Here is a 10,754-nt window from a genome sequence, read left to right as displayed (position 1 = left end):
TTTTTCAAAAATAGCAGATCTACGTACTGATCGCACGGCACTCTGTCTAAATCGGTTAATAGATTACCTAATCACAGGAAAGCATCTAGTTTCTAATTATGGTAAATTGGCAGGATCAAAGAAAGACCCTTGTAGAAATTCAAGGTTGAGCTACCCAGACATTATGTGTTTCTTACCATTATTGTAAAGTTATTTGCATATAATGCAACAGCCCTGTCCTATTTTCGGGGACTTGTACAGTGTTGACCAACTGTACCAAATGTACACAGTATTTGTTTTTAGTTCTTTTTTTGGTCATTACAATTTGAAAACTTATGTTTTTTTTTTGTCTATATTTTACAGATGGGGAAACTCTTCAAAGTGGAATAATTAAGACACTGGAGGCCATCAGCCGGGGATTCTACTGACCTGACGATAGACAGGTCAGTAGAATGGACTCATTGGACAGATGACAGACCCAGGCCGTAGTTCTGTAAGGTACACTTCTACCATCAGAGGACACTGTAGTAACCTGTGGGGCTGGGTAAATGTACTGTATTTTTTTATTTATTTTTATTCTCTATTTGTGATGTACTGTCTTACCTTGTGGGCCACGAGCCTGTAATAATAAAAAAAAGTTTATACATTCACATATGGGTATTAATTATTATTTATTTGCTGCTGTTTATTATATTGCTGTTTTTTGTAATGTTTTCTGCTGCTTATTTTCCTGTTTTGAATGTGTAAAGCAATTGCAATTTTGAAAGGTGATATATAAATAAAGTTGTATTATTAATATAATATTTAACGTGAATATATTTAATTGAAATCAATCACAGCTGACCCGCCAACTGGAGAGTGTAGTGGTTGAAGGTTAAAACACTCTAAGTTTGGGTTTGTATAGGAAGGGGGGTGGGGCAGTTAAAAGGGCAGTTAAAAGGAATATCAAATCTATAAATACTGAATCGAGCAATTTAAAAACTCTCCGGGGTGTTCACATAAGCTTGAGTAGACGATATATTGACCAAAAGTTTTGAAAGGTGAAATATCCCTTTAAGGTAGATTTATAGAAATCATACTTGAGTCACTGCATGATGTTTAACTTTACTTTTGTTATCTTTCTTCCCCAGCTATCCTCTCCCGCCCCTTCAAAAATTGGGGTCCCACATAGGCCAGGCCTCTCTGGTCAGCCAACCAGCCAGGCCTGGCCTGGGCCCCCCCCACCCCCCAAACCTAACCACTAGGACAATCAGGGATTGGCCGTACTGCAGCTACAAGACTCCTCCCCCTTCAAGAGTCTTGGGCGTGGCCACAGAGCTCTTCGCTGCACACGGCAGACCCTCCGGCGGTGACGAGGAACACCTGCACCGCCGTCCCATCGCAGAGTGAGTGCCACCAACTGCTCAAATCAGAATATTAATCAGATCCAAAACGGCTACATATTATTGCTCATTCACAATGCATTTACTGTATGGTGGCGAGAGCCCTCCATCAGATGGCACTGTGATGCTGGATGAGTATACACAGTAAGACGCCCTGAGGGCGAGAAGCAACCTGTTCTGACATGTCATGTATCGAGATCTAAGGGTTTGAGGTCAGATGTAGAGTTGCTGGCTGGCTCCATAGAGACAAACGGGGACTACAAATGTCACGCCCCCAAATGAGACGGCGTCCCCACTTCTGGTCCGTTGGCACGGATACTGCAGGCCAGCCCATAGAAGTCCATTGAAATTCAACTGTAGTTAGCCTACTTTTAAAATAATATGAAATGAACTGAAGACTATATTGATTTGAATAAAAATATGTTTCCAAATGTATGAAGTGTCTTTGTCAACATATATTGTTTTCTCAATAGAGGATGTATTTCACATTTAATTTACCACTTGAATGAGTTACCCATAATGTTAACGGAGCAGAGGGGAGACGGCAGACAGAGAACCTGTCGCTTTTAAGGGACGTCACTGCCTTTACGAGGCTACGAGTGCCGACTTTGAAGAGTGGAATTCTCAATATACATCCCGACTGACTTTGTTATTTATGTCTATATTTTGAACATGTCACGGGCTTACTATATATGTTCTACCTACCACGGAGCTCCGACGGTGTTTTACCGCTGTCAACTTGTTGTATAATTAACTTTGCTGAATAGTTGCATGGGAAAATAACCCAGCTAAATGGAGGAGTGACATCCTGACATTTTCAACTACCTAGTGAATTCTCCAGATGAGTATTAATAATAGTCTTGCAAGAAGCTGTTTAGATCATTTTCAACAAATACATGGCATATAAAACGAAATACAACAAATATATCTGGGTATTGAAAACCTCAAGGGATGCAACCGTGACGTATATACCGTGCGACCACTTTGACTTGAGATTTACAATGCTAGCACTTTTCACAAGCTGATGGAGTATATTATAGTACATTGTAGGATGTATATTGAGATGGCAGGTATGTGACATTGAAAAGGATCAAACATATGGGACACTTTATTAGAACACAAAAAGAATCGCTATAGCCTCAGTAACGAACCAGTGAAATTAGGGTATTTCATGATGCCTCTCATAGGGATTGCATTGGCAGCTGCAGTACACAGTTGAAACGGACCAGAAGTGGGGCCGCTGTCTCATTTGGGGGCGTGACATTTGTAGTCCCCGTGTGTCTCTATATATGCAGCCTTTCAAAGACTAATCCCATCTACAAGCGTCACATTGCGACACACTGAGCGTTTGGCATTCTAATTGGAAGATTGATAGTATTTGAATTGGTCAAACGATAGCATGCATGTTCAGAATCATCTTCCATTAAAACCCTAGGATGTCCATAAATGCAAAGGTTTAAAGCCTCAGTCTGAAATGTCTTCAACTGGTTGGATGTAGAAAGAGAGAACATAGTTTTAAGAATGTGATAATATCAAGATTAAATTTTCCATGTCATGAGGTTTGATTTAGCTTCATTCTATGAGCTCTGATGTCAACTAATTTCTCTTGTACTATTCCTCCTCCAGGTTCTCTGTACGAAGGGGTGGAGAGAATCGCCGATCTGCAGGCGAGGAACAGGAGAGTTTTGTTTGGAGAATCAAAAATTCATATATTTGGTTGGTAAAATTTCTCGGTTACCTCCGGCTGAAAGGGCTGAAAGACACTATACTGTACGAGCCTGATATCGACGACGAAGAAATACTCGATGGAGATGAGGCCGCAGTAAGAGACGCACGCAGCAGCCGAGGTGAAAGCCGCTGAGGACGCAGAGAAAAATGAAAACTCATACGCTGAACTGGTTCAGGTGCTCGATGATACAAGTTTGTCGTTGGTTATGCGTGAGGCAGCGGATGACGGAAGAAAGGCGTTACAGATTCTCAAGGATCACTATGCGGGCAGAGGGAAACCGAGGGTGATCAGTTTGTATACAGAGCTGACGTCGCTCCGGAAGACTGCAGATGAAACAATGACAGACTATATAATACGAGCAGAAATGGCTATCACGGCACTGAGGAATGCGGAAGAGACTTTGAGTGATGGCTTGCTAACAGCTATGGTTCTGAAGGGGCTGCCAGAATCTTATAAGCCATTTTCCATACACATCGCACAAAGTGACGACAGGATCACCTTCGCCGACTTTAAGGCCAAACTGAGGAGTTACGAGATCACTGAAAGGTTCAGTAGCAGTTCCGGGGATGACAGCGTGATGAGACTAAGAAGCAAGGACAACGACGTGAGACTGTCCTGTTATAATTGCGGCCAGAGGGGGCACAAATCGTTTGAGTGCGGAGATGCTGCTGGTCAGAAAGAACAGACAGTGGTGCAGTCTTTGCAGAAGTCCAACACATAACGACACCAACTGCAGACGGAGAAGACGGAAAGACAACGTCAATGTGACGCAGGATGAAGAGGAGCACACATTCGCCTTCAAGGTGGGCCAGGTGAACCGCGACTCGGACGGCGCCGGGAGACCGAAGCAGAGACTTTGTCGGAGTAATACTCTGAGCAGAGGGCTGATGGTCGACACCGGGGCTACGTCACATATTGTGACCGACGTGAAGAAGTTCCGAAACTTTGATGAGAATTTTGAGCCACGGAGGAATGTTCTGGAGATGGCTGATGGAGTGAGGGCCTCTGGCGTAGCGCTGAAGAGAGGTACTGCAGTGTTTAACCTGAGAGATACCAAGGGTCGAGAGGTGGAAACGATATATTGCGAGTATATTGTGTATTATATCATATGTATATATATGCACTTATATTTATATATACCTATATACGCCCAGACATTGCATGAATACAATATAATAGAGGAATAGAATTAAATGAGAAGGGTTACAAAGAACCAGACCCGGGCGAGCAGCAATCCAAACACTGGGACCATTCGTGACCGTGTGATTGTTCTCAGACTCGGTGGCTCATGAGAATGAGTGGAATGGTAATATCAGCAAAGCAGCAGGTGTGGTGCTGGCCCTGAAACGCAAACGGCCGTATTAAGATACTACTTAACTACTATAGTTCGCTGAGGCAAGAACAGAGAGGTGCACAATGGGACTCACCAGCTGTAATGAGGCCACGGCGTACTGCCGTTGTGCTTCACCGCAGCGGTAGCCAGGTAGATAAAGAGGAACTGTAAACAACATAAGCCTGTTTATATTCCCCTGGCATCAACGACACCAAATGAATATATATAGAGAAGGAGAACCACCAATAACGTACCGGGGTGGCGTTGTGCCAGTTCACCACACAGAACTCCAGAAGGAGATGTACAAAATTGAACGACCGGGGTCAATTTCTTTACAGTTTACACTCGGGTGTCCCAACTTTGTATACGTGACATTTTCACAAGTAAAATAACCCGCCTTTTGTATTATGCTGCATTTAATTCGTACAGCACTAGTAGCCTAAACACACAAACGCAGATCAGTCACCAGTGGTGATGAGAAAATAAAGTTTGTTAGATTCGCCAATATTGTCCGAAGCTCAATGTCTCGTCAGTTGTCATGCAAGCCCTTTGTAGAGAGTAGAGACGCTCATTTTAATGCTCAAATGATATAATTTATAGCAGGTCAGGAATTATGTTAAATATAGTCGACCCCTGCCTTAACCCATTACGTAATGTTTTCTAAATCCTAAAAGCATTCTGAAAAACAATGTTTCTGTATCAGTGATGCTCAAACCCCATGCCAACGACGCCCCAGCATTATATGTATTTGGCTGCAGACCCGCTCCCCCACATGTCAAAATATGTTGTTCCAGGGAACCCCAGAACTAAAGAATTGACTTAAAAAAGTTTGCTTAAAAATATATCCGAAGATTTCATTTTTCAAAAATAGAAGATCTACGTACTGAACGCACGGCACTCAGTCTAAGTCGGTTGTTATGGCCTTGTGGGTCATATTGTGTATATCCCTGTGTTGCTTCTGTCCCCTGCAGGTGCTGAGCATTGTTGTCCCTAATGTGTTGCTGTCCTGAGGAGGGCCTGGCTTGGAGCCTGATCAGCCCTCTGATTGGTCCTGTGGCAGCTCAGGCCTCGCTACCTGGACTATAAAGCTCACTCTGTGCCTGGACTTCGAGGTGGGAACACTGCTGCGTGTGGTGTAGTTAATATGGTGTATTAGGTAATAGATTACCTAATCACAGGAAAGCATCTGGTTTCTAATTATGGTAAATTGGCAAGATCAAAGCCCCTTGTAGAAATTCAAGTTGAGCTACCCAGACATGTGTTTCTTACCATTATTGTAAAGTTATTTGCATGTAATGCAACAGCCCTGTCGGAACTGTGCGTGTGTGTGTGTGTGTGTGTGTGTGTGTGTGTGTGTGTGGGGTCATTGTTGTAACTACATTAACGTTTACATTGTTAGTCGTGAGAGGCTTATCAAATGCTGGAGTCCAGTGGGAGCTTTTTAACTTTACTTTTGTTATCTTTCTTCCCCAGCTATCCCTCCCGCCCCTTCAAAAATTGGGGTCCCACATAGGCCAGGCCTCTCTGGTCAGCCAACCAGCCAGGCCTGGCCTGGGTCCCCCCCCCCCCCCCCCCCCCAAACCTAACCACTAGGACAATCAGGGATTGGCCGTACTGCAGCTACAAGACGCCTCCCCCTTTAAGAGTCTTGGGCGTGGCCACAGAGCTCTTCGCTACACACAGACCCTCCGACGGTGACGAGGAACACCTGCACCGCCGTCCCATCGCAGAGTGAGTGCCACCAACTGCTCAAATCAGAATATTAATCAGATCCAAAACGGCTATATATTATTGCTCATTCACAATTCACAATGCATTTACTGTATGGTGGCGAGAGCCCTCCATCAGATTGCACTGTGATGCTGGACGAGTCAAGTATACACAGTAAAACCAGTAAGACGCCCTGAGGGCGAGAAGCAACCAGTTCTGACATATATGGAGATCTAAGGGTTTGAGGTCAGATGTAGAGTTGCTGGCTGGCTCCATATATGCAGCCTTTCAAAGACTAATCCCATCTACAAGCGTCACATTGTGACACACTGAGCGTTTGGCATTCTAATTGGAAGATTGATAGTATTTGAATTGGTCAAACGATAGCATGCATGTTCAGAATCATCTTCCATTAAAACCCTAGGATGTCCATAAATGCAAAGGTTTAAAGCCTCAGTCTGAAATGTCTTCAACTGGTTGGATGTAGAGTTTTAAGAACATGATAATACCTTTATTCTACATATTGTTTAGGAACTGATCACTAGTGGGGAGCTCCTTTCATGCTGTCTTACAAATGGAAGATTACATTTTCCATGTCATGAAGTTTGAATTAGCTTCATTCTATGAGCTCTGATGTCAACTAATTTCTCTTGTACTATTCCTCCTCCAGGTTCTCTGTACGAAGGGGTGGAGAGAATCGCCGATCTGCAGGTGAGGAACAGGAGAGTTTTGTTTGGAGAATCAAAAATTCAAAATGGATCCTAAATTGTACAAAAATTGTTTTGTACAAACAAAACAGAGTATACCCAGAGGCGTTTAATAAAAACCAAAACAATAGTTTCAGAAAGAAGGCCTAAACATTCAGCATGGAAGGTAAGAACAATATCAGTCAAAACTGAAAAAAGTACTCGAATGTTTTGCAACCAGATCATATTTTAATGATGTTTGGAAGACAAGATCGGGGTAATGGAAAAAATAAGCGAAACAAGTTTTTTTTTTCGTGTTGGAAGTTGAAACTTGAGATAAGGGGGAAATTCTTCACGATGCAAATACAGAAATGATTGACAAAGTAAAATGGAATCTCTCAAGAGATATGCCAGCTGTTCAATCGGCGTTGATGTTGTCTTGGAGCCCCTGAATCATTTAGGGTTTTAGCTTGTTTAGTTTCATTCATACAGCTCCATGACAAGCCATCGGAATTATTAGTGGATCCCAGCAGGAATTGTCAAATATAGAAGCGTGCCGTCTGTTTTTGTAACCCCGTGGTTAGCAGGATAGCCAGGAAGCCTACAAAATTGAACGACCGGGGTCAATTTCTTTACAATTTACACTCGGGTGTCCCAACTTTGTATACGTGACATTTTCACAAGTAAAATAACCCGCCTTTTGTATTATGCTGCATTTAATTCGTACAGCACTAGTAGCCTAAACACACAAACGCAGATCAGTCACCAATGGTGGTGATGAGAAAATAAAGTCTTGTTCGTTAGATTCGCCAATATTGTCCCAAGCTCAATGTCTCGTCAGTTGCCATGCAAGCCCTTTGTAGAGAGTAGAGACGCTCATTTTAATGCTCAAATGATATGATTTATAGCAGGTCAGGAATTATGTTAAATATAGTCGACCCCTGCCTTAACCCATTACGTAATGTTCTCTAAATCCTAAAAGCATTCTGAAAAACAATGTTTCTGTATCAGTGATGCTCAAACCCCATGCCAACGACGCCCCAGCATTATATGTATTTGCCTGCAGACCCACTCCCCCACATGTTAATATGAACCCCAGAACTAAATAATTTACTTACAAAAGTTTGCTTAAAAATATATCCGAAGATTTCATTTCTCAAAAATAGCAGATCTACGTACTGATCTCACAGCACTCAGTCTAAATCGGTTAATAGATTACCTAATCACAGGAAAGCATCTGGTTTCTAATTATGGTAAATTGGCAGGATCAAAGACAGACCCTTGTAGAAATTTTCTACCTACAAGTTAAGCTACCCAGACATGTGTTTCTTACCCTTATTGTAAAGTTATTTGCATATAATACAACAGCCCTGTCTTATTTTCAGGGACTTGTACACAGTGTTGTCCAACTGTACCAAATGTTCACAGTACTTGTTTTTAGATATTTTTTTGGTCATTACAATTTGGAAATGTTTTTTTGTCTATTTTACAGATGGGAAACTCTTCTATGCCAAAGGCCCAGCAAGAGTCCTCTGTGGACCAGAAGAGGCAATGGCCACCTTTGAGAGATTCCACAGCAGCCCCTCTGGAGGGCATTGTGCAATCGTTAAGACGAGGGATGCCATCAGCCAGTGTTTCTACTGGCCTAACATGACTGATGACATTCACACATGGGTATTAATTTATTATTTGCTGCTGTTTATTATATTGCTGTTTTTTGTAATGTTTTCTGCGGCTTATTTTCCTGTATTGAATGTGTAAAGCGATTGCAATTTTGAAAGGTGATATATAAATAAAGTTGTATTATTAATATAATATTTTTTAACGTGAATATATTTAATTGAAATCAATCACTGCTGACCCGCCAACTGGAGAGTGTAGTGGTTGAAGGTTAAAACACTCTAAGTTTGGGTTTGTATAGGAAGGGGGGTGGGGCAGTTAAAAGGGCAGTTAAAAGGAATATCAAATCTATAAATACTGAATCGAGCAACTTAAAAACTCTCCGGTGTTCACATAAGCTTGATTAGATGATATATTGACCAAAAGTTTTGGAAGGTGAAGTATCCCTTTAAGGTAGATTTATAGAAATCATACTTGAGTCACTGCATGATGATGTTTAACTTTACTTTTGTTATCTTTCTTCCCCAGCTATCCCCTCCCGCCCCTTCAAAAATTGTGGTATATATTCTCTGCATTCTGTAAACATTGGTTGAATTGTAATGATTAACATGTAAAGACATTGGGCTCATCCATTATTAAGTCCAATTTTGCATTTCTTTCAGTATCCTATTGTGGTGAATAAGTTTATTTTGTTTTATATATTTTTTCAATGGAAATGTCCTTTGACATGTCAAATTCATGTTTTTTTTTCCCCCCACAAATGAGTCTTGAAAAATGGGGGTTGTCTTATAATAAGAGTCGTCTTATATTTGGCACAAATATAAGACGGTACGGTATTTGTTTACTTTTTATAACTCTGAGCAAATTGGTGGAGAGAAGTACTTTGATGTGGAAATGTTTGGATACGAACCAAACGTCACACCACAACCAAGTACTCGCCCTTTTTCTTGATGTTTGGAAGGGAAGCTCGCTACCCATGCCAAATTGCAGAGACCTTAAGTAGTGAGAGGCTAAGTCTTATCAAATGCTGGAGTCCAGCGGGAGCTTTTTAACTTTACTTTTGTTATCTTTCTTCCCTAGCTATCCCCTCCCGCCCCTTCAAAAATTGTGGACCAGGGGCACGGTGGCACAGTTGGTAGTGCTGTCGCCTCACAGCTAGAAGGTCCTGGGTTCGATTCCCGCTGGGGATGCTGTGGGCGCTGGGGGGCGTGTTCCCTCCTCCGCGTCATCAGTGCCCATACCCGAGGTGGGGTTGGCGAAGGGCCTTTCTGTGTGGAGTTTGCATGTTCTCCCCGTGTCCCCTAGGGTAGGTACCCTCACAAAAACATGCAGTAATCCTGGTCTCTAAAACTACCTCCCCCTGGCCAGCAGGGGTGCCTGATGGAGGGGAAAGGAACTGGTCGGAATAACGTGTTCCTTCCACGCGCTACGTCGGCCAGGGAATTTCCCCCCTGTCAGGTTAAAAGAAGCAGCTTGGACTCCTCATGCATAGGAGGCATGAGGTCAGTCCGCTGCCCCCCCACGTTGGCAGAGTAAGTGTAGCGCCCAGGATTACATTAGATAATTATTATAATAAAAAAATTGGGGACCCACATAGGCCAGGCCTCTCTGGTCAGCCAACCAGCCAGGCCTGGCCTGGGTCCCACCATCCCCCCCCCCCCCCCCCCCCCCCCCCCCCAAACCTAACCACTAGGACAATCAGGGATTGGCCGTACTGCAGCTACAAGACTCCTCCCCCTTCAAGAGTCTTGGCCACAGAGCTCTTCGCTGCACACGGCAGACCCTCCGGCGGTGACGAGGAACACCTGCACCGCCGTCCCATCGCAGAGTGAGTGCCACCAACTGCTCAAATCAGAATATTAATCAGATCCAAAACGGCTATACATTCACAATTCATTTACTGTATGGTGGTGAGAGCCCTCCATCAGATGGCACTGTGATGCTGGATGAGTATACACAGTAAGACGCCCTGAGGGCGAGAAGCAACCTGTTCTGACATGTCATATATATATATGGAGATCTAAGGGTTTGAGGTCAGATGTAGAGTTGCTGGCTGGCTCCATATATGCAGCCTTTCAAAGACTAATCCCATCTACAAGCCTCACATTGATTGTGACACACTGAGCGTTTGGCATTCTAATTGGAAGATTGATAGTATTTGAATTGGTCAAACGATAGAATGCATGTTCAGAATCATCTTCCATTAAAACCCTAGGATGTCCATAAATGCAAAGGTTTAAAGCCTCAGTCTGAAATGTCTTCAACTGGTTGGATGTAGAGAGTTTTAAGAACGTGATAATACCTTATTCTACATA

General features: G+C 42.9%; 1 protein-coding gene across 1 annotated transcript; it reads left to right on the top strand.

Annotated features, from left to right (window-relative positions):
- The first annotated feature begins 1,122 nt into the window (after positions 1-1,122).
- Positions 1,123-5,988, top strand: LOC306942138 (uncharacterized protein). Its single transcript, XM_079527871.1, has 4 exons — positions 1,123-1,364; positions 2,988-4,116; positions 5,395-5,535; positions 5,897-5,988. The coding sequence occupies exons 2-3, from the start codon at positions 3,753-3,755 to the stop codon at positions 5,415-5,417; spliced, it is 387 nt and encodes a 128-aa protein (XP_079383997.1). The 5' UTR covers positions 1,123-1,364; positions 2,988-3,752; the 3' UTR covers positions 5,418-5,535; positions 5,897-5,988.
- Positions 5,989-10,754: the final 4,766 nt, after the last annotated feature.

Source organism: Electrona antarctica (genome assembly GCF_951216825.1).
Source record: "Electrona antarctica genome assembly, chromosome: 18".
NCBI lineage: Eukaryota > Metazoa > Chordata > Actinopteri > Myctophiformes > Myctophidae > Electrona > Electrona antarctica.
The sequence above is the reverse complement of the archived record's forward strand: the minus strand, read 5'-3'. Positions and strand labels throughout refer to the sequence as shown.

Coding starts and splice junctions, on each gene's coding strand:
- LOC306942138 (XM_079527871.1), top strand. CDS start 3,753: ATGCTGCTGGTCAGAAAGAACAGACAGTGGTGCAGTCTTTGCAGAAGT. Junction 4,117..5,394: donor TGGCGTAGCGCTGAAGAGAG/GTACTGCAGTGT, acceptor TGTCCCCTGCAG/GTGCTGAGCATTGTTGTCCC.